This window comes from Festucalex cinctus, chromosome 16 (assembly GCF_051991245.1).
Source record: "Festucalex cinctus isolate MCC-2025b chromosome 16, RoL_Fcin_1.0, whole genome shotgun sequence".
Classification (NCBI taxonomy): Eukaryota; Metazoa; Chordata; class Actinopteri; order Syngnathiformes; family Syngnathidae; genus Festucalex; species Festucalex cinctus.
The window spans coordinates 24070685-24095002 of record NC_135426.1 but is presented as its reverse complement, the minus strand read 5'-3'; the positions used below and the strand labels follow the sequence as shown (position 1 = coordinate 24095002).

At 40.6% G+C, this 24318-nt stretch overlaps 1 protein-coding gene across 1 annotated transcript; it reads left to right on the top strand.

The window, feature by feature from the left end:
• Window positions 1-436: 436 nt before the first annotated feature.
• On the top strand, window positions 437-21577 carry LOC144003936 (RNA-binding protein with multiple splicing-like). Its single transcript, XM_077500670.1, is given in 11 exon segments — window positions 437-703; window positions 10597-10674; window positions 10890-10928; window positions 12699-12773; window positions 14487-14637; window positions 16033-16049; window positions 16051-16114; window positions 16117-16160; window positions 16887-16956; window positions 20578-20705; window positions 21269-21577. Coding segments are annotated over 9 exon segments (588 nt in total). The 5' UTR covers window positions 437-646; the 3' UTR covers window positions 16950-16956; window positions 20578-20705; window positions 21269-21577.
• Window positions 21578-24318: the final 2741 nt, after the last annotated feature.

Genomic DNA, 24318 nt, shown 5'->3' with positions numbered 1-24318 from the left:
TATATGCGTGGAGTGTTGTTTTTGGTTCATTTTACTGCGAAATCATACGTACATACATTTTCTAAACCGCTTATCAATAAATTAAAAAATAAATAAATATTAAAAATATGAATTGATCAAAGCATTTCATAATCTACACACTCTATGATTTCAAAATTTACATAGCTACAGTACATTTCCATGATGCATTTGGCATAATTTTGCCATAAATAACACTGAAATAATAAATGCAAGAATACATTTATCAGTTTTTCATAAGTATTTTTTATTTTATATATTTGCCTTTTTTTTATTTTTTATTTTTTATTATTGTATTATTTTTATTCTGTAGTAATCAAGTGTAATGGACCCATCCGAAGCCCCTCCTGGCCGTACTGCGCGCCCGCCCAGACGCCCTCCCTTCCGGATGGATTCCCTCCCTCCTCCCGGTCCCCCCTCCCCTCCCCTCCCCTCCCCTCCCCTCCTCGCCGGCACTGAGATGAGGAGAGAAGTTCGCCCGCGGCGCTCACACTCGGCTCCGCAGTCGCTGTCTTCCGTTTCGGACCAACGGAGGGGGTACCTCGGCACAGGAGAAGCCTCTTTTCTTGTCTAAGGAATAACAACTGAGCCTGGTAACTTTTGGGGCCGCTTTTTGTGCACGTTCAGGATGAACAAAGCCGAGAAGGAAAACGAACCGAGTGAATTCAGCAGCCACGAAGAAGAGGTAGGTGGGCGTGCGCACCTGGTCCCTTCAGTTTGTCTAAAAAACCCAACTTAACAACCAAGAAACATTTTTGTCGAGCTAAGAGTTTTCTCAAACGGTGAAAAACAACCCAGCCGCTTGCGAAAAGGCGTTTATTGTAACTTGGGACGTCTTTTAAGTCAACTTACGCACTTGAAATGACGAGCAGGCACTTACGTTAACAATTATCGCATTAAGTGGAAGATGGCGATACCGCCGCCTAAGTGAGATAACATTACAACATGGCCGCAATATAATCAATGCGGGATGTCATATACAGTCAATACGTCTTATGAGTGAAGCTAACGCGGCACACTTCATTACAATAAAGCAATGTGACTTTCTGTCATGATACAGGCCATCCATCCATCATCTCTACAGTTTATCTTCACTAGATAGAAAAAAATGTGATGATGCATCGTGGCCCAATTGACCAGTTTCAGTTGATATAACAGCCCAAGTTTTTGTCCTTGAGTTCCACATATATCGTCATGTTTCATACCTCCCTCACTATGCAACCTTTACAAGATTATGATATCGTTTTCTTTTTGTTACGGCAATTGTAATTGCTATATTGATATACAAAGTTTTTTTTCTTCTTCTTGAGTTAGTTAGACCAACATTGTCATTGTCAACAGAGTCTATCATAACTTACAACTGAGCCCTTAGCATTTTTAAAATCATGGGAAAAAAAACCTGCTTGCACTGTCTATTAGTATTAATAATTTTAGTTTGCTGTCTAAGTTATTTGTTTTTACTTTAAATCATGGGCAAACTTGCCTAATAACGCTCAAACTAAGTGTCAGGTAAAATATTGACACGATATTGAAATATGATAGGCAGAAGCGTAACAATGCAGGCTGTTATACAGATCCGATGAGTTACAAGAGAGTGCCATAATTATTGTTTTGTTTTGTTTTTTATTTCATTGCGATATCACGATACAAACTGAGTTCTGACAGGTTATTTTTACAGCTGTGTCATGGACACCTCCCACCTGTAGTCAATTATGACATTACAATTATCGTTTGTCTGAAGTATGTTAAGTGTGTATTTGTCCTATAATAGGATTGCCAATGGCAGGCTGACAATCTGAAGCGTGTTCGGTATTTCTGATGTCTCCTGAGTCATAGAAACGGCCTCACTGACAAACAAGGAAGCGGTCAATAAAACAAATATGTCTACTCTTGACCCCATCTTTTTCGTATAAAAGTGGATTCTCCAGGCTCCAAATTAATACTTTGGTTGACAACATCGCCATTTTACAAAGCTCCCACCTAAAGTGCTTTTTGAAAATACTCAGGTAACACCAGCACAAGTGTTTCCATGTTTTTTTTTGTTTTTATAAATCACATGAGATTTCTGTTTTAGAGGACTTGGTTTTAAGATTGCTGGTGGAAGAGAATCTTAAATGTGTATGATGCTCTGTGTTGAGGTTATCAGAGGCACTACATAGAATACCAGGGTCTAACATGGCTCCTACCTAGCAGGTATATGTCAGGCTGTGTGGGTGCATTTTTATGAGTTGTATGGTATTGGCGCTGATACGGCAAGGTTTAGGTTTAAGGTTTATATTTGATGGTTAGTATTACAAGAACTGATGATAAATCTGGACTTTCCCCCAGCACCTCTCCCAAGGATGGTACCACCCAGTGTCCAACCTCGTCCGCTTCCAAAAGCGCAGTAAAACCCGGCCAATAACCGCTGAGAGGCAAAGTTTAACAAGCGGCGAAGTATGACTCTCACGTGCTCTTAGCGCAATGGCTCACTGATTCACACCAGTAAAGCGCCGATGCATCGGAAGGGCACGCGAACCAAACATGGTGCTGTCGCAGCCAAGGTATGCGGTCTAATCTGGAGAGCGACGTTTGATAAGCTGGTGCAATCAGGAGCTATCAGGTGCTCTGGACGCTTTCAACGTCGCCAGCCGTTTCGGACCGTGCTGCTTGTGGGCAGGGGACAAGGCCTTGTATGGACCTGAAAGCGAGAACGGAGCCAACAAGTTTTCGCATCAAAACGGAACGCGTGAAGTTTGCGTGAGGTCCGCCATTAACTCGATCCCTGATTGATGCTCGACTTTTTTTTTTTTTTTTTTTTTTTTTTTTTTTTTCCCCGGCAGAGACGTCGTGTTTGACTCTGCGTGTAAGCGGATCTTTACAAGCGAGACCCCCGAAGAGATTTGACTCGAGCGAATGTGGCGCGTCTCTTTGGGGGTGCTCTCATCGGGCAGCATGACCTTTTTGGTACGTGGGGGAGCGCGGTGGAGGCCACCAGCGGTCCGTAGCACGCCGGCCTGCTATCTATGAAAAGGGCAAACTGATACATTAACTCTGTGTGACATGAAACGTTACAGGAGGGTCGAAAAAAAATGCGATGCCTAGCTAATGAAGACAATCTCAAAACCTCGCTGCTTTTGCGCACCCCCCCCACAGCTCTGCCGTCTGATAGGTTAGAGTTTATTTATACAAGCGGCGGGGGAATTGTCATCTTATCTGAGCCATTTGTCAGCTGTGCGACAAGAGCTATTTGAAAAGACAACAACAAGGCTTAGCGTCACCAGCGGCTGGCCAATGAGTCTGAGAAGAAGGCCGTAAAGGCCGACTTGCGTCAAACGAATGCATCAGAATGGTGCGGGCAATATGATGTATGTAATGTTTTTCATATCGTCCAAGTTCAATTATCATCACAATCTTTTAAATATTGTTTTTAAAATATATTTTGGTGGAATAGGAGACCCCGGCCAACAGAGGGCAGCGTGTACTGCCTTTTGAGACACTCGTTTTCTAAAAACGAAGAAGAGCCACACGGCATGTTGGAGCAGCATGTATCCTCCTGACTACCAGCAATTCAAATATGTCCCCTGTAGTGGACCTTTTTTAAACCTGAATATCTCCCACCCAGTGCATACGATTGAATTAACTCCTTTTGTGCTCTATAGAGGACATTCAGAGCGTTGCAATGATACCAAATAATAATAAAAATGTACAATTCACGGTATTGAGAAAATATACTCGGAATATTCGATGCAAACAGTGAAGTTGGCTCTTCGGGAGTATCTCATTACTCCACAGCGAGCGCAAAATACGCACTGTGTTTTCAACTAACAAATAACAGAAGTCGTCACTAACAGTGGCAACGTAAGATGGCGGCCCTCTCCCTTCAGCCACGTGTGTCTTATTGACAGTCAATTCATGTACAAGTCTGTGCGTGTAACGGCCAACATGCTAAGCAAATGTTATATTTTTGTCTTTTGTAAATTAAATAAAATTTGAGAGAGATACATCATGCTAAAAAAAAAAAAAAGCCTATGAAACATAACTACCGTGGAAGTTTACTACACTTTATCTTAGTTTATAAAATTCAAATTTGGAAAATTTCTAAGTTGGAAACATGGCAATTTAATGGAACAAAACCAGGAATTTACTAAATTGAAGGCTAGCTCTTAAAGGGGTCAGTTTTCATTTTTTAACCTCACTTCCCCAATCCTCCCCCTCGAGTCTCTGACATAAGCCATGTCCCTCACTGACATGCACTGAAACAGAAAGGACGTAGTTGTGATGAGTAATCACGGAGGATTCTGTCCAACTTCAACAAAACAAAGTAGTAGCACTAGCAATGCGAAGATAGCATTAGCACTGTAAACAAGCCAAAGTTAGCTAGCTATGATTGCATGACTTATTCGAAATAGAGTATAAAAGAAAATTTATTGGTTTTATTTTTTTAGAATGTAATTAAAGGTCAAGAGACATTTTTGGTGGGTCCTTTTTTATCTCTCTTCCACTGGTTTCCTTCCATCTGCCACACCCAGCTTTCTTCCCTCAGCTTGCGTTATCTTGTTCTTGTTGCCATTTCCTCCCCTGATGCTTTCTTTCCAACCGTAATAAGCCGCTCTGCTAGCTCCATTTAATCCCAGTCTGTGTTTCTTCTTCCGTCGTCTTATGACGATTGAACTACATTTTTTGGGGGGCGAGCCTCGGCATTCTGTTCCATGAATGGCAACAGGTGAATGCACAGGATAAGTCGATTTCCATTTAAGTATTCTGTCAGTCACTTTTTGGGACCAATTAAGTGAAATTGGATCAGGGGGCATAACAAAAAAAATGATGATTGAGAAGCACTGTCATAACAATACAATGGACCCCTCCATATTTGTAGTTCGTCATTCACAAATTCACTTTTCACAGATTTTGTTTTTGGAATCTATCCCCTAAAATTCAGGAAAATCCCTGCTTCTATGTGCTGTTTTTTTCTCGTTTTTTTTTTATTTTTTATTTTTTTTTATTTTTATTTTTTTGTCCCCCCCAGATTTTTTTCATCGCAATCAGAAAGTCAGTCTCAATTATTTGTGGATTTCATTTTTTATGGTCAGCTATACTTTAAGGTTATTTTTTGTTCTAGGAAAAAATGCTGTAGTTTGCAAGCTACATGACTAAATGCTGAAAATTAGTTTTAAAAAAAAAAGAAAAAAAGAACTCGTAGCATTTAGTTAAAGAAAAATTATTACCTTAAAAGTTGAGTGTGTTTCTTAATCTTATTATTCAAATAAATTCATGATTATTATTTTGATAAAAAAAATTTTTGTGTGATTTTCCTTGAAGTGAATTAATTCTTTTTTTTTCCCTTTTAGAAGTTGGAATGTCTGGGTCAGTTTAAAAAAATGTAATGATTATTTATTTATTTATTATTATTTTTTTTTTGGTGGAGCACTTTTACAGGTCATGGTAAGGCCCGCTGTTGTTTGGGTAAAAATGCAAGAGTATGTGAACCTGAGAGCAGCCCGTAAGAGTGGACGCTTTTAAAGGTTAACCTGTTGGAACATTTACAGCTCGGCAGAGCTTTAATTGTTGCTTGAAAGTACATCGAGGGTAACGTGACTACTCGAGTTGAGTGCATGCGACCTTGCTCTCCGCAATAAACTTTACCCGACCTCTGACCCCCCCACGAATCCCAAGTGAAACTCCAACCCTTGACCCATTACCAGATAAAACGGAGTCATCCGTTTATGGTGTTCAGTGTTCACCATGCCTCTGCGACCGTCTTTTGTCTGCACAATCTCAAGTGATGCTGCTGGACAGCTCAAGCACATGAGATAAACTGGTTAAAACTACATGTACCAATAAATTTTTGAGTATTATATTCTAATTAGAGCGGTCTTTATTTGCAAAGTGTTGGAGTGTTTTTAAAATAATGACAATAGTGTCCGCTTCAAGGTTAGAGCTGAGTCCTGCTACATTTGGCTTGAAGGACCTCTTATCTATTAACTTGGCTACGGAACACACACATGCACATTCATGGAGGGGGGTGGGGGGGGGGGGGTGAAAGAAACACTAATCATCTCCCATCGTACCAAGGTCATGTCCCTCATTTCAGCTACTCAAAAAAAAAATAAAAGCAGTCAATTAAAGTCAGCAAATATGTGCGGAAGTCACACGGAGTTTATAATGAGACATTCCAAGGCCAAACAAAATCCCTTTCCAGGACGCTGCTCAGATTTCCAAACGATTGTTCATTATGGGAGGTGATGGAAATAGGAGGAATGGGTTGCCACCGTCTTTGGACCCTCTCCAACCAAACTATTTCAGTTCCTAATAAGGCCAGGACTTTTTTTTTTTTTTCCCCCCTGTTGTTATAGCGGTGTCCTTCATGACATCTGCGCAGTAGGTTCACTGTTGCACGGGGATGTTTGATACTTCTTTTTTTCAGACTGATATGAGTAAACAACTCTTGAGTGGTTACCGATACCGAGTATCCATACCACTAGTACTTTTGCTACATAAATACATATATAAAAACACATGCCAGATCATTTTAAAGAAATATATATATACCCTAATATAGAGTTTTCCTTAAAATGCATGAAATTAATGGACATTTTCTATTCTTGTAATTTCTACTTCCTGATCGTAAAATAGCCACAAATCGGTAACCTGGCAATTGTGATTATCAATCTGGGACGGCTCCACGTAATTTGCTCGGGAAAGGCGGGACATTCTCTGAACAATACTTTGAGCTGACTGGACGATATGGCATTGTTTGTTTTGACCAATCACGGCCACGGTTGAAAATTCTCGTCAAGGGGGGGGCACATACATCTTACCAGCTAAAAATGCATGAAGCGCCTCTCGCTGTTCAATATTCAACAAAGAAATGTTGAGTAATTCTGCAAGAATGGAATTGATTGCTGCGTCCATGTTAGGTTTGTTTGTGTGGCCCGGCGTCGCCCTGTGATTGGTGATCGGTGGAAATCAACGAGCTCTGTACAAAATGTATTCTCGGGAGTTTATGAACTAAAAAATACCGCGAGAATTCAGCTTGCAGAGCAAGGTTAACAAATCGGCCCCTGTCGCAAGTAAGGCCTAAATTGGAGGGTTTTTTTCCCCAGAGGAAAACAGTCCGCACCTTGAAGGGAATTAAATCTTTTTTTTTTTTTTTTTTTTTTTTTTTTAATTTTCCAAGAATATATTTTTTAATGCCACCAAACTGACATTTTCACAAGTTCAAAACTGTTTTTTTCTGCAAAATACTCACTTCTTCCGATTATAAATATTTTAAAACAACACAATCTTACAAGATTCAAGTGGTACTTCTACCAGAAAAAAATAGAATCTTTAAGGTTGTTTTTCCACATTGACTTAATCTTTTAAAAAGTAAAAGTAGTTTAATCTTCATAAGAGGGCCATTTTTAAAATTATGATAGCATTTTACCAAAGAAAAAAAAACGTTTTCTTTTTTTTGTTGAAAAGAAAAGTTTACTAAAATCTAGTTATCAACCTTTCTACTTGGCGGGGGGAAACTATTTTGTCATTATAAGGTCACGTCTTTCATGCCATTTTTTTTCTGTGGAAAAAAGTATCAACTTCAAGAGAGTATGGACATTTTTTTTTCCTAGGAAAGAAGGTTTTTTTTTTTTGTTTTTTTTGTTGTTGTTGTTGTTTCTTAAAAGTTACAAGTAGGTGATGACTTTTCATCAAAGAAATACAGCTGTTTCAGAATACAGTATTAAAAAAAAAAAAAAAAGTTACCTTATTGTTTTTTTCGTAAAAAAATATTAGTCAAACAAACATGTAATACTATAATGAGAAAGTACTTTTTTTCATAAAAAAAAAATCATGAGAATACAGTTTGTTTGTTTTTTTAGAAAAACCAAAAACATTAGCGACCTTAAGAGGATAAGTCATTGAACCTTCAGTAATGAAGCAATTGGGGTTGTTGATGTGACATACGTTGTTCCAGTGGCGCCATTGGTGTTTTTTTTGGCCTCTACATTGAGTTGCTGGGGAGCTGACCCACTGCTGCGCAACTTGTGGAGTCCTCAGCTGACTTTTTCATTCAAATCTGCGCGCCTTTGACCATAAACGGTCAACGAGTAAAAGGGCCCTCTATGGAGACGTCTTGACTCACGTGTAAGCCCAAAAAAAAAAAAAAAAAGCCGCCAGAAACCCAACAAAAGAAGTTTGACCCCAAATGCGCACCTCAACTTGTGGCTTTCCGCGCCTCACCCGACCCCAAAGCCCAGTCAACAAAGAGCTGCTTTCTGTAATCTGCAGCAGATGTTCAGCGGCGTGAAGATTTTGCCGGTGAATCATGCGGAATGTGCAAACTCACCGGACATACGGCGGAACCGTTGCCTATCGCAACAGCTGACATCAGGTAGTCTCAGGGATCAAGTGGGATGACACCAGGAATGGCCCATTGTTGCCAGCGGGTCTTAATGGTCTTGGAGACGAAAGATACTGGAGGGCGTCCATCCAAGATGGTTGTTTGAATAGCTTGGCAGTCCGATACATGAGTAAGATACCTTTAATGTTCCTTGCAAACAAAATCTTTCTAAGATTCCTTTTTGTCACCTGGTGTTGACTGAAAATGGCGTCACAGTTGCTCATGGCTCACGGTTCACCTGTTTTCTGAAGCCCAGCCGTGATTGGACATTACCTGAGCAACTATGATGTCATATTTAGTCGACAGCAAATGGCAAAATGGCCGCCCCCCGAGATGGATGCGGGTGGATTTTGCTGCTTAATTCATATTCCATAAATGCATTATGAATCAAAATACCCTTTTTAAACTTGTAGGACTGCATAGAACTTATAGTAAAGAACATTTTGATATTGACTTCCCACTTTGATAACTGTTCCATGTCAAAAATACAACATTCTTATGATTGGAATCAAATTGTAAGAATGCATCTTTCTTTGTAGTATTACAGCTTAATTCCCGCCAAAAAGTATGATTGATTGAAAAATGATTAAAATAAAAATCTTGCAACTTTTTTCCTTTTAATCTTGTGTGGAAAAAAAAAATAATCCAAATAATTCATTAAGTAAGAAATTACCAATACATCATTGTTCTTGAAAAAAATAAAAAAATAAATGAAAATTTGCGTTAAAAATAAGATTTTTTTTCCCCAGAGAAGCTACTTTAGTATCTCGAGGTTATGAGAAAAAACTGATTTTGTTTAAAAAAATATATATACAATATAGTATTTTTTATTTTTTAATCTCACTCGCAAAAAGTCATGGCAAAAAACCTGATCGAGGTATTTTTTTTCAGTCTAAAACGTAGTAACTTTTTTTGCGTAAATGTATTAACATTTAAGTCCCATTTATTTGATCTAAAACAAAAGATTAAATGTTTTTTTTTTCATATTAGTAAGGTATTGGCTTTCTGTTTCTCATCAATTTTTTTGGGTATGAGAGAGTGCAGTGAGCCCATGTGTTGACGTTATTAAAGTCGACCCGGCCGAGACGGGCCCACGAGCGGCCCCGTGGAGTCTCGTTCCGCAAAGATAAGAGCAAAGGTGACCAAGGTGATGTTTGGCACGGTGCCTCGGTCCGGCGCACCCCTCTCACCGCTATGCACCCCCCCACCCCCGTTGCTAAGCTCCTTTGTTTGTGTGCTGCTCTCTCTCTCTCTCTCTCCATTGGCATCAGTGGTGTGGATCGGGTTACATGTGGGAATGAGGTGGAGTGTTAGCTCGGCGCTTCCTTTGTCCCCTCAGCTGGAAATCTCGGCATTTTGACGCAAAATCCAATCACGGACCACTTGAGCAACTTTAGAGTTTACCGGTCATGGACACAAGCTGTGTACGCACCATTTATGTTATTATCTATATGCCACAAGTTCATTCGTTGGTCAAAATGTCGTCATGAGATTAAATTGGAACAAAAAGACGTTATGGATTGAACAAAATTAGTGTAAATCAAAGACCAGAGAATTAAAACGGAATATAATTTAATTGTAATCATTTATGGGCCCTTTTTCACTGATTGCTGCCTGTCCGCTTGGATGTTAAAAACTCACAAAAACATGGTCTAAGTGGTGGCGCAGGTGGTGTAACGCGATTTTTGATGGATTTGATCGAGGCGCAAGCAGATTTGTGCGGTTGATGTCAACATATTTCATTCATAAATATGACAACTGCGTGGGACAGCTCCTCTGAATTATTGTTGAAATCAGTTCATTGAATTCGTTCTTATTATAATCTTGCAAATATTTTCATAGCAGCGCCCCCTGACCACGCGCAACATATGCTTCAGCTTTTTGGTGCCACAACTGTTGCGAGGGCATTGTGTATTATTTGTCATTAATCACCTGGCGCATCATCCACTTCATTAATCGATTAGCCAAGACCCTTACGACAAAACCGCCCTGAGTGATGCTCTCATCACCTTGGCAATTCCCCCCCCCCCCCCGTGGTTCTCCTTTCTTTCTGCCTTTCTGGGAACGCTTCCCTTTCTATTCAGCACGCCGCTATACATTGAAATTCCCTGCTAGCGAGCAGCAACCCAAGTTGAAAAGTTCAAATGAGGAAAACGAAGCCCAAGAAAGTCTACAAGCTAACAAAGAGTTTGTGATTTGCTTGGTGTTCTCCGCAGGTCCGAACGCTCTTTGTCAGCGGGCTGCCACTGGATATCAAGCCACGGGAGCTCTATCTTCTCTTCAGACCATTTAAGGTATGTTTGGATGTTTCCAGCGCGTGGATAAGCGAGGGCTATTCTTAGCGGCTGTTCTTTCCAGCCGTCAATCGTAGCGGTCATTAATAGTGATGAAATAAACCAACAGAAAGTCGCGCAAGGTTCGAGTGTCTGGGTTTCGCGAGCCGAGGATCAATCCTGAATGATAATTTGCACATATTGTGATCTTGACATTGTTGTCTTCTTCGTTTCAGGGCTATGAAGGTTCCTTGATAAAGCTTACCTCTAAACAGGTATGCTTGGGATGAAAATTTTAATGTTTCGCAAATGTAGTGCCATCCATTCATCCAGCCGTTTAGTGTATATGGTTGAAATTTGGGAGGAGGATTGCTAAAATGGCCATAATGAACCTAAAAAGGCTTCTTCGTTCCAAAATGGCCGACTTGCTGTGACCTTTCAGTCGTGGCTTTTATCATCATCGACCTGCCTACCAAATTTCATGTTGCTAAGTTAACCTGGCTTCAAGGGTAGAATTTGTAAACATCATAAAAAGTGTTTTATGATGAGCCATTCAACTTTGCTGCCATGTTCCGCCCCACGTTGAAAACGAAAATGTTTTGCAATTTACTGTAATCCATCTGTCTACTGGTTTGAATTTGGTAGCCATTGGACATACTCTTCAGGACAAAAGACATTTAATTTGAACATGGCCAAAAGCAAAATTTGACCTTCAAGCAAGTAACTACAGCTAGCCTAAAAAAAAAAAAAAAAAACACAAATAAAACACAGATGTCTTAAAACTAGCGTATTTTTACTACATAATATCCATACTTGATATTTCCTATTTTAAGCTACAGCACCTTGTCAAGGCTTTTAACGAAAAGTGCTTGAAGCAAGTAAAATGCACCTTCCACTAAAACTGCCTGTTAAGAAGAAATGTCATGGCAGATAGAGCAAGCATACTTTTTGCCTTTATTTGAGATATTTCATCTGGGTTCGATTTGAGTTTTTGCAGCGTGTTTTAAGAAAAGACAACTCTGATGAAACGCCGTCCGTGTCCATCCAGCCAACGTGGAGTCATTTCCTTATAAAGCCAGAGGCCCATCTCAGGCCCTTTCTATTTATATATTCCTGTTTTTCTTCTCTCTCTCTCTCTCTCTCTCTCTCTCTCTCTCTCTCTCTCTCTCTCTCTCTCTCTCTCTCTCTCTCTCTCTCTCTCTCTCTCTCTCTCTCTCTCTCTCTCTCTCTCTCTCTCTCTCCCCCTCCCTCCCTTTTTCGAGTCCTCCCCCTTGTTCAGAATTCCCATAACCCCTGTTTTTCCCAGATCACTTACAATAGATCAACCCCACGGGATGTTTTCATTTCCCTTCATACCCGTTGAATAATAACAACCCAAATTGCTGTCTCTTTCCTCGTGCTCTTCTTGGCTGCTCAGTCAAGATGCAAGAATCAAATATCAAACTTTTTTTTTTTTTTTTTTTTTGATACTCATTTTCATCTCGGTCCTGTCTCTCACGCCGCTTCCATATTTGGGCAAAAGGGGAGCGGAGGGATGAGCTTTGCCTTTTCCCTCGGATTCATAAACAGGCTTGAGCGCCGAAGAGAACAATATGCCTAAGGGATGAATTTCAGTATGATTTTTTTTTTTGCTTTTAAAGAGCTTAGTACATAAGAGGGAAAAAAACATAAAAAAATCACAACTACAAAGACGACGTACAAGGTGTTTTTAAACAAAAGAGAAGAGAATATAACAAAGAGGCTGTATTCTGTAAAAAAAAAAAAAAAAAAAGTGAAGAGAAAGCTACTTCACTTAGTGGTCTAGGGAGCTGAAGAGAATGCAACAAAACATGAGACAGCGATGTGAAGGCAAAAAAAGGCTATTTTCCACTCTTCCCCTCACTTTGGTAAACAGGCTAGAGACTGAAAAGAATACAACGAAACAGGGTGTGGGGTGGAATGTTTTTTTTTTTTTTTTTTTTTCCTTGTAAGGAACAAGTCTATGTCACTCAGACAGGAATGCCGAGTCAGTTTTGTGCCCTAAACCGTGTTTCTCTCCTCCCCAGCCGGTGGGCTTTGTCAGCTTTGACAGTCGATCAGAGGCGGAGGCTGCTAAGAATGCCTTTGAACGTAAGTGTCACGCCTTCTCCGGCAGCATCCCATCACACGCAAAGTGCAAGCCAAGATCAAAATCATCTGCATATCGCAAACGCGTGTTTACAGGCAGCAAAAGCAGGGCAAGGTCAGCCACCAAAGTAAGCTCTTGTTCCGTACGTAAATACAAGATATTGATCTGGGGCTTACTTCGGCGCTCGTTATTTCACAATAAAACAACCTTGATGAGAGGCTTTCCAGGAGATCTTTAAAAAAAACACAAAAAAAACAAAGTCATGTTCTCACACACATTTCGTACCCCGCCCCAAATTTCTCACTGGACTGTTTCCAAATCTGCCTTCATAAGATAATCATGCTCTGACTCGTATTTCTTGAAATTGTTTCATCATTCAGTGAGAAAAATGATTTCATTCCCATCTTGAAACTCAACTTTTCCCATTGCGCCTTGTGATTTGTCTTTACGGTTGTTGTTTGACATAAAAAACACCAAAAAAAAGCAAAGAATTAATGCCAGGCAAAGTATTTATTTTTTTAATGCCAATTTGTTCGACCACTGTATTTCCTTTGAACTGCACCTCCTGTTGTTTCTGGAATATTGGCTTGTTCAGAATAATGACGTCAGACAAACTCTCTCCGCATTTCAATATGCAGATACCGACCCGCGGGACACACACAAACATTCTCGACTATTGTTTTCTCAGAAAAAGATTTACATATTTTCTTCGTCTTTTGGTGCGCAATCACATCAGGAAGCTGCCAGGCTCCCACATGAGGAGGAGCTGTCACACCAGTGTAAAAAAAGTAAAAAAAAAAAAAAAAAAGCAAGAGATCTATTTCAGGTAAAAGATTAAACACTTGGTCTTAACATTAAATTAGAATTACAAAGATGAATCGCAAGATGCACCAGACTCATCTCACATTGATTTTTTTTTTTTTATATTACTTGTGAAATGCAAAAGAATTATAAAACACCCCGTCGTAACATTCCATCCTAATTCATAGCGTTTTCTTATAAGTGTAAAGAATAAAGTGAACTTTGACAAGTTGCTAAACAGGCTGAAAAATTCTAAAAGAAGTCTGTGAATGACATCATGCAGTGCGCCGGTCACATCACGTTCCGATTTTCATTTGTCAGTCGTCATCACATCCACCGAAACCGAATATCACACTAATCTACAACTGAGCCATTTATAACCGGCGCCCCTCCCCCGACGAAGATTGCCCCCCCGTAAATTCTACCTTGTGAGGAACACTGAAGGATGAAAAAGACACATGAAAGCTCTTGTCGGACACCCGATCAACAAACTGCGCGCGAAAAATAGAAATGTCAAAGACCTCCGCGAAAACTCGCTTCTCAGTTGTCTAAATTCGTTGTCGCTTCATCGCTACTTGAAGGCGCTCACGTTTATTTATAACCTGAGAAAAGTAGTTGTTGAAACAAAGTGTGCCGAAGGTCTGTGTGACTCGAATCTGGAATATGTACACCTTACCAACATTAATTCATGTTTCACAATCCATTTAATTATTTTACATTATGTTTAATTATGTTGCTATTCTGTTTTTATAAAGCACAATATCATTAAAAATATATTACAAAATTTTTGTTGGTCTTTTTGGGGGAGGCTGGAACGGATTAATGGCGTTTCCATTCACTTTAATGTGGACATAAGATTTGATGAACATAGTACGATACAAAGATATTTTAAAAAGTAAGAAAATCTTCTCCTTTTTTGTCTCAGGGGGTCCGGTTTGATCCCGAAATCCCACAGACCCTCCGACTGGAGTTTGCCAAGGCCAACACCAAGATGGCCAAGAACAAGCTGGTTGGCACGCCCAACCCTCCTTCATCCCAGCAGAGTCCCGGCCCGCAGTTCATTAGCAGAGACCCGTGTGAGTACTGCAGTGGAACCGCTCAAGTTGACAACAATTTGTTCCCGTTTTATTTTTCCCGTAGGAAATAAGGGAACGAATCAGTCCCACGGTCACACTGTCGCCCGCCGTAAAAACTTTATTAACTGTCCAGGCTTTTACAGTCACAGAGTGCAAAAATAATTGTAAATAGTGTCATATAAAAGTGATTAAAAAAATCAAGAAAAAAAAAGTGACTAGTTATAAAAAAGGAAACATTCTTGTGAAAATGTTCCAGACTTGATATTAAATCCAAATATCTTAATTATCGAATCACATACCAAAGTGGGCTATCATGCGTTAGCATAATAATAAGAATATGAATAATGAAAAAAAATATAAATAATGTTGTCTTAAAAATAAAGTCCAGTCGCGAAGGTGAATCATGTAGCAACATATTGAAAGGTGTTCAGATTGTTTGACACATCAAAACAAAACAAAAAAGTGTTACAAACTTTTGAATTCTCTACTATATTTGCATTGCAGGCAAGCAGGTGTGTTTGTAGTGCGATTAGCCCTCGAAAGTTCAACATTTCCCCAGAAGCTTCCGGATTCCGCAGCCATCCTGCAATCGCTCTTTGCTGCATTCTTCCCCAATGAGCAAACAAATGCTCTTATCTCAAAAATGTGGTGCCAGAGAAAGGGTGTGTGTGTGTGTGTGTGGTGAAATAAGGAAGCCATTACTGACACTATGACGTCATTGCTCTCAGAGAAACGGCGACCATTTTGTGATAAGGTTTTTGTTTGTTTTTTTTTTGTTTGTTTTTCATTTTGCTCACTTGGCAATAAGTGTTCTTTTCCTTGATTTCCGCTGTGCACCGTCACCTCTCTTTTTCACTCACCAGCTCTTTTTATGGACTCCTTGCAGTAATCGGACCGCCTCGCAGTATAATCACTTTGAAGGCAGGAGGCTTGTTGTCAATCAAATTAAAAAAAGCAGTGATATGGAGCTAATTTTAGACTTTTTTTTTTTTTTTTTTTAACTACTTATGCCATGTTTCAGTTTGGTTTACTTGCTGTGGTTTGGTCCTCGGAAAGTAACGGGAGGCTGTATGAAAACTAAGGGGAAAATGGGACACAACAAACCACGTCTTTGTCAGTTGTCATGAAGGACACTTAAGATATGTTTACACTAATAAAACATTCATAGTAAACTTTATTTGTCTTTAATGACGGACATTTTTTTCATAACTGTCTAAAATGTAAAGAGTCCAAACCTGTCATGTCATTTGTCTCAATGATAGCCAAGGAGTCCATTTGGGATGCTCATCCCCCTCGCATCCCACAAAGCACCTGGGTGACCCTCGACGCCCCCCCTTGTCCGCGTCCCAGCCGTCCAGCGGCCTCACTCCACGCCTCGTCTTCTTCTTTCCACAGATGAGCTCACAGGTGCCCGCTCTCTATCCGGCAGCCCAGACGAAGTGGGCGTCGTACCCGCTGTACCCGGCGGAGCTGTCGCCGGCCCTCCACCCGCTTTCACCTACCCCTCCTCGCTCCACGCTCAGGTAACAACGGCGCACTCCATCCCCCGCGGACGCACCCTCCCTAGTCCTTTTCGCACCCGTCACATCTGCCCGCTTCACTCGCCCTCATCCACCCGCGTCGCTTTCCATTATCCAGCATAAAAACTCCAATCGTGACCTGCAGATGGACCGGAAGGTGTGACGATGATGGCAAAAATGTAAAGTGGAAAGAACCAAGGGGAAACAAATAAACAAATTGTTGGCTTCATTTTCCCTTATCAGGAAGAACTTCAGTTTGGTATTTGCTATTATTCACACACAGATGTTAACTAATGCAACTAATTGGGGGACGGCATCCAGTTTTCATCATCATTTTAACTACTTTTTTTTTTTTTACCATCACCCCCGCCAGCCTTTTATCCCGTTTATCAAGCTCCTCTAATCTACCATGGTCCAACGCGAACTTCCAATAGAGTTCATTATTGATCCCCGGCAATTCCTTCCCATGAAGCCGTTGGGTCGGCGCTCCTTCTGCCTGGGTCTTTCTCAGATTTAAGCCGCATCAAGCGTATTTTTAGCACCAAAAGGCCCTCGCTATTTATTCTGCGAGCCCTTTTATCTTTGCTCGCATTTCCATACGTGTGATGCGGGCGGCGGCGTCACTAGATGATGACAGCTGGAGAAATGCATTTGAACGTGCTTACGTCTCAGACGCTCAATGTTTCCTATTGTCTTGTGTTTTTTTTGTTTTTTTTTTTTTTTTGTTAGATCCGCTGGCTCCCACCTGCAGATGGAACTCCTCAGGGATGGAAGTCGAGGCAGTTCTGCTGAAGTATGTGTGAGTACCACACGTTTGTGCAGATGTGGACAAAAGGCAGCAGCGTCGGGCTGCCTGCAACAAATCTTTTTAGAATCGATTCTCCTATCAGTGATTATAGTGAATCCTCGCGTAATAAGACTGTTTACATGCTGCTGCTTGGGCTAGCAATGCTGTAGCTAGTATGACTTGAAATTTCCTTTGCTCTGACGTCCCCACAGGACTTACATGTGCAAGTGCGCAATGAAGTTGATCATGTGCAAAAACAAAACCACAAATCCCCTGCTGGGTGGGCGTATCCATGTCAGTCGAACAGTCGTGCGCATGGCCGAGTGCATGTGTGTGTGTTATTTTTTTTTGCACAAGGCGGCCAGCCGCTCTGTCACCAGAACACTCCCGCCCGAAAGACAGGAAAAGAAACATCTTCTCAGACCCCTTAGGGGATGTGAGTGAGTGAGTGAGTGAGTGAGTGAGTGAGTGAGTGAGTGGTCGGTTTTACTTTGAGTACAGCTGAAAATGTGAGTTTGAAGCATTCGGCTCAGTTCACCAGGTTAGTGAAGTTAGCATCTCTGCAAATAATTTGTTTAATTGTGTAATTTAAAAAAAATCAATAAAAAAAAGTCTTCAAATCACGTCATGTATAACTTGGCTTGCTGTTAAAAAATAAAATTAAATTAAAAAATACAAAATTTAAACATTTGTTTTAAAATGAATAAATGGGGGCGGCACGGTGGGTGTGGTGAGTGGTTAGTACGTCCACCTCCCAGTACTGAGGACTCGGGTTCGAGTCCAGGCTCCGGCCTTCCTGGGTGGAGTTTGCATGTTCTCCCCGTGCCCGCGTGGGTCTTCTCCGGGGTACTCCGGTCTCCTCCCACATTCCAAAGACATGCATGGCAGGTTAATTGGGCGCTCCGAATTGTCCCGTCGGTGTGCGTGTGAGTGTGGATGGTTGTTCATCTTTGTATGCCCTGCGATTGGCTGGCAACCATTTCAGAGTGTACCCCGCCTACTGCCCAAAGCCAGCTGAGATAGGCTCCAGCATGACCCTTGTGAGGAATAAGCGGTCAAGAAAATGGATGGATGGCTGTATCTTTAAATATAAAAAAAAAAATTACAAATAAATAATTACACTTGTTGAGCGTCACTCAGCATATGAATAATCTTTAGAAAAAAATATTAGAATAATTAAAAAAATAAATGAGAGAGATAATTTGAAAACAAATGTTTTATGTGATTCATCATAAAACTATATAAAACAATCACAACATTAAATCAGTTTAAAGTAAATCGAATGAAAAATATTCCATAGATTCCTTTTTAATCCTCCCCGATCGGAGTCGATGCAATGACTTGAGTGAAATGGCCACCCTTGACCCGTCTGACAGGTACAGGAACGGCCCCCCACAGTTGCGTACTGTTTGCCAAGCCGAATTGTATTTGACGTGCGTGCCTCAGCGGCACGCGGGTGCCTTCAAAGACGAACTCATAGCGGACATTAATGCCTAGTCAACTGAAGGGAAAGGTAATTCGCATTTTCCGTTTGACGAATCATGACGGTCTGGACGGGTGTGGAGGGGATCGTGTAGAGTCGAGCGATACGTGCAGACTGGATGTTGTCGGTCCACATTTTTTTTTTTTTTTTTCAAAAGCTGATGTTCCTGTGCAATGTTGGACCAACTCCCATCACAGGTTCCAGTTCAGACCCCCTTCTAATAAGGACTTTGTTCCTGTGCCCCCCACCCTGCTGACATAACGCTCAAGTCCAAGCGTGCTGTCCCTGTGTCGGCTTTTCCGCAGCCAGATACTTGTCAGCTGCTTCGCATTCATCGCCAGCCGGGTATTGCTGCTACGTGAGAACCACAGCCATGGCCTAAGGGGCTTTTGTCCAGATTACAGGGGCTTTGGGTGGGCCCTCCTTTATAGTGTTGTGCAGGTGGAGGCTGCCAGTTGGGTTTATTGGACTGGAAACGTTACAAAAAAAACACATTTTCTAGTTTTAAAAGAGACAAAATTGAACCCTTTCCCAACCCGTACCATTAGCCTCACCTCCCGTCCTTTACCCACGTCTCCTTCCTGTTGCGGGTGTCAGCAGATTGCTCGGTGGCAACACAATACAATCAAACTTGACTTAACTGGCGCAAATTTTTCATGAATGGATTTCTTATAGAGGATTATAGAGGCATATTTTGAAGTGCTCATTTCATTTAATTTAATTTAATTTAATTGAACTCATTCAAACCCAAAAATGTGCAAACACATTTTTTAATATTTTGTCCTTCACTCCCAAAAACGTTATTACAAGTTCTTTTGTTTTGTTTTGTTTTTTAAATTTAAGAGCATACAGAATGTTTTGATGCAGCGTCTGACATGAAGAGGAGGCTTAAAGCAATGCTAGTTATTTAATAAAACGGCCAGTAGGTGGGAGCAGAGTATAAGAGATCAGCCGGGGCCATGTTGCAACCAGCTCTTTATGTCAGTTGTTTTCAACGGGAAATGTGAATAATGGTGAAACTTAGCTATATTCTAACGCTAATTGCTGCAAAATGGAAACAGATACAAATATATTTTGTTTCCTGATGAAAGAAGAGACTCTAATCTTTCTTTTGGTAGGTTCCATGTTCTGATAGCAATAGAACACAATATTTCGTGGGCCTTGCAAAATCAGTCAAAATCCAGAATGGGGGTTGTTTCAGTGAAAATGGAATGAGTTTGAAAGAAAATTCAAACACAAAGTCCAAAACCACTGCCAGGCCACTGCCACTGCCTTATTTAGATGTGCACCAAATTGTTGACATACATGCATAGCTTCATGAAGTCATTCTTTACCTACTGGATGCTAGCTAGCCAAGTCATCTTTATTTATAAAGGCACACAAGAAACCGTGGGCCATGTTAATAACAGAGCAAAACCGGCAAAACCCGTAGCACTCATCGACGAGATGGCACATCGCCCTCCCGTGTTCTCAAACGCGGCTTGTTTACCGATCCCACGTCATGCGCCTGGCTGCGAATTCTCGGCTGTAACACATTAAGCCGGCAAATCGCTAAAGCGTTCCCAAATGCTCACCGACGTGTTCAATGATCAACCCAGTCTTTAACCTTGGCCGCCTCAGCCGGAACAAATAAGGGCGGTCTCATGAAAGTACGGGCGTCGCATCAGCGAAGCCGAGCGTCTGGAGAGCGCGTCGATTCGCGTCGATTCACTCACCCTTGATTGAGCGCGCGCCGTCGGGCATTAGCTAGGCCAGCCGTGTCCCTCAAATTTTCTTCTTCGTTCTTTCCTTGCAGTGTTTTGCTGAAGGGCCAAAAAGCTCCTTTCCCCCACTTCTAGTTTTGGTACCTTACCACACTTAATCCACTCCAACAATATGATAACAAAAATGCAATATGTACCACATATGTCATCTTGTTAACAATCAATATTTATTTTATAGCGTGACCAAAATAAAATCCTCCAATGAAGTGAGGATATTTTCAAATCTTGCCTGTGTTTTTAAAACTGTGAATTCGTACTTTTAATTCAAGGATAAGACTTGAGACTTGACGGGAGCAAACCAGATCTCTCAAAAGGGATGTTGTTGTCTCAACACGCAAGCGTTTGCCTCTCCAGCTCGGCTGTAAACATCTGTCTGGACGTCCTCAGGTTCCTGATGTGTGATGGTGGCCTCGGCCGGCTGTGACGGGCATCGCTGACTGCCTCTCCGCTCCGGTTTGACCCCCCACCCCCCAACCCGGAGGACTGACTCCGGCTGTGGTAGCAGCGAACCGTCGGTAAGCATACAGCTAGCGTCCGCTGATGCTAACGGACAACGACAAAAGGTGTAAAGCTCACACCTTTTCCCCCACTTCTTCTCTGCCCTCGGGCTCCCTTCACTTTGAGGCGGCAGGGTCTGTTGAGGCGCACTTTGACTTGTGCTGTGGTTGCGGTGCCACCATTTAAAATCTCTTGATAGTGGAAGCCAGGTGAGATAGGCTCCAGCAACCACCGCGACCCTTGTGAGGAGCGAGCGGTTCGACAAAAATGGATGGATTTACTTCATAAGCATTCCACATGAATTCAAACTCTTAGCATTCAGCTTTCAGAAAAGTTGCCATATTACGATGAATAAAGTTGTAAATTTTATCCAAAAGAGTGCGGTGTGAAAATATTCATAGAATAATGATACTATAAGGAAATGTAGGGTTTATTGTGGCGACAACTTTATGTGTATTTTGCGTTTTGTTTGCGTCATGATCCCCCCCCCATGTTCTTTTGAGTGTGCAGTCGCCATAGCAACCTCGCCCGCTTCTTATTTTTGTTGTTCCCCCGCCCTCTCTTCCGCTGTTTCTCGCAGGCCTCAGGACACACCAGACATCCGCCTCCATCACACATCGAGAACCCGCCCCCGCCCACGTTTTTTGTTTCTTTTTATAATACCGTTACAGACTCAAGATATCCTGGCGGCGCTGTGGCTACACCTCCGCCAAAGGTACCCCCACTCCCCCCTTTGTTTACAAGTATGCAAGGAGATGTGCGTTTCTATGCACGGGAGTGTGGCTGAAGCGCTGCCGGATGGTGGAGATGAAGACAATATTGTATGACTATATATAATTCTTATTCGTGTTAGTAGGATTATTAAGAGCATGACATTGAACCCCCCCCCCCCCCCCCCCAAAAAAAAATATCTAAAAAAAAAAAAAAAAAAAAAAGTTAGTTATTGTACTTGTTTTTTAAGAAAGAGGTATTTTTGTAATCAATTTAGACGGGTTCGTGTTGGGCTAGAGTAGGGGAACCGTGCGGAAATATGACACAACAAACAAGCAAATTATTAATAGGTATTAATTCAAGTCGTGCTATTGTGAGGGGAAAAGATGTAATCTAGTCGTATTATTGCGAATAGTTCAAGAGAATGGTCGTAACATTACAAGAAAACAGTCCAAATGCTCGAAGAATATTCATACTACTAAAGGGGGAAAAATTGTTATGTAATTGTATGTTATGAGAATAAAGTTGTCCAGTTACAGAAAAACGGGTAAACATGCAGAAATCATACTATTGCAATCAATACCAAAATGTCAAATGGATCAGAAAAAATATAATGAATGCTCCAATGAGGGGAAAAAAAATGTCATGTTTCAAGATTTGATTACAGGGAAAATGTCATAATATCAACAGGGGGAAAAAATGGTAGCTTTAAAATAAAGTTAGCTGTGTTATGGGACAGTCATAATGTTAAGAAAATATTATCGTAGTATTCAGAGAATACGGTTGAAAATTATTTGTATTATTACACCAAAAAAAGTAACATTACAAGACTAAATTAGCAAAATGGTAAGAAAAAGGTTCTAATGTGAAGATGATAACGTTCATATTGATGCAATAAGAAAGAAGTTTAAACTTAGTCATAGTATCCATAACAAGTTATAATATTACATGACATTGTTCGGAGAATAAAGTTGTGCTCATAATATGAAGACTTTATTCTCATAAAGTATTTTTTTTTCTTTCAATTGTACAACCAATAATTTTTTTTCCCCTTCATATTCTTATAAAATTACGTATTTCCCCCCCACAATGTCACGTCTTCGTGCGACAATCGAACAAATGATTTAAAAAACATTTTTTTATTATTTTGTATTGTTTTGTTCGAGGCTGTCTTTTGCATCGTAGTCCAGATCAAATGCTAACAGGTTACCTCCGCCTAGTTCAACATGAAACTCGTTTGTTTGACCTCTTGAGTTGATGCCGTCGCTTTGTTTTTCTTTGCCAGCCAATGAGAAGAGAGCGCGATACCAAAGCCGTCCTGTAGGCGCGCTCTTGTTGACGTGAGTGTTTCTTTTTTCGAGACCGCAATACACGGCTATAATTAGCAACAGACCAAAGGCATTTCATTTTTCATTTTGTACACTGGAGCAGAGCTAGCTCGGATCGTGCAACTTTTCTGTTTTTGGCGCCTTTCAAGTCCTCCATCTGATTTTTTTTTGTTTTTCTTCTTTCATTAAGGTCGCTCAATTGAAGTCTCCTTTTGTCTATTTTTAGGCAGCCAAACTACTTTTCTGTATCGAAATGTACATAATTAAAGAAGGGAGACGAGTCTGCTGTAATAACGTCCTTCATCGCAAAAGTCACGTTCCCGCAACAGTTTGACGTTCAAATTTTCCGTGTCGTTTTTGCAAAACAATCTTTCCCTGTCACGTACAATCATATACAGGAAGGAATATTTGGACCATACCGGAAAGGAAAAAGTTGGAACGTTACCCAAAATAAGCTGCAATGTACAAAACGGAACAACTTCGACACCTTCTTCGTATCTATCATACTAGTTGATGTTTAACAACTATTAATATGCACAATCGTATCCGATCCGAGAATTATTATTATTATTATTAATTTTTGCTTTAAGGCATTTTTTTTCCGCAAGTTTTTTCCTTCCAAGTATTTATAAAGTGTGTGTGTGTGTTTTCTGGGTGTTGTTTTCCCAATTATATAATTCAATGTAAGTATTATTGTATATTCATTTGTATGTGTGCGTTTGTTGTATCTGACGGGTTGGAACGTACTGTACTGTATGTATCATATACTGTATAAATACAACATCATTCACTGTGAAATCCTGACGAAAAAAAAATGAACAAACACAAAAACAAAACAAATGCCACTGGGCTGTTTTTATAGTATGGTACAGTACATGCTTGTTTGTGGATACGCTGTTGCTAGCTATATATTAGGCTAGCTTTGTTTGTTAAAAAACATTTAAAAAAGTTTTTATGAAAATGTTCATTGAAGACATTTCAGGCCGTTTGCCATTAAAGATCGACATGATCCTGACTTGACGTTTTGAGTTTCGGTCTCTGTATTACCTCCACCGAGGAGGTCACTGTGTTTTTTTTGTGTGTTTTTTTTTTTAAATGTTATTTTATTTTTAGTTTTTTGATTACTCCAAAAATATTTTAAAGTACACAGTATATTTTATAGTGGGCATAAAAAATAATAATAATAATAATAATAATGATTTATAATTTATTCATAATTAGAATAATGCTTTTTGTGAAGTTAGTGTACTTATGAGCAAGAGAGAGCGCGTGCGTGTGTACGTGTGTGTTGTGTTCCACCATCAGGAGCTCCACACTGCCATCTGGTGGTCTGAATGACAACTTGCGCCCGCAGATCTTCACGCTACTGCAGGTCAGTCACTCCTGTTCAATAAGTTCAATAATTCTACGACATGATGGATTTCTCACGATTTAAAAACTAACTTAAATAACATTTAATAATGATGATGATACAGGACTAAGAAAGAAAGGATATTCATTAATGGCCACTAAAATCCCCCAAAAGATCTCAGACTGTTTTGAAAAACAACACTTGATAGATTTACATGACAGCAAGCTAACTGGACACACC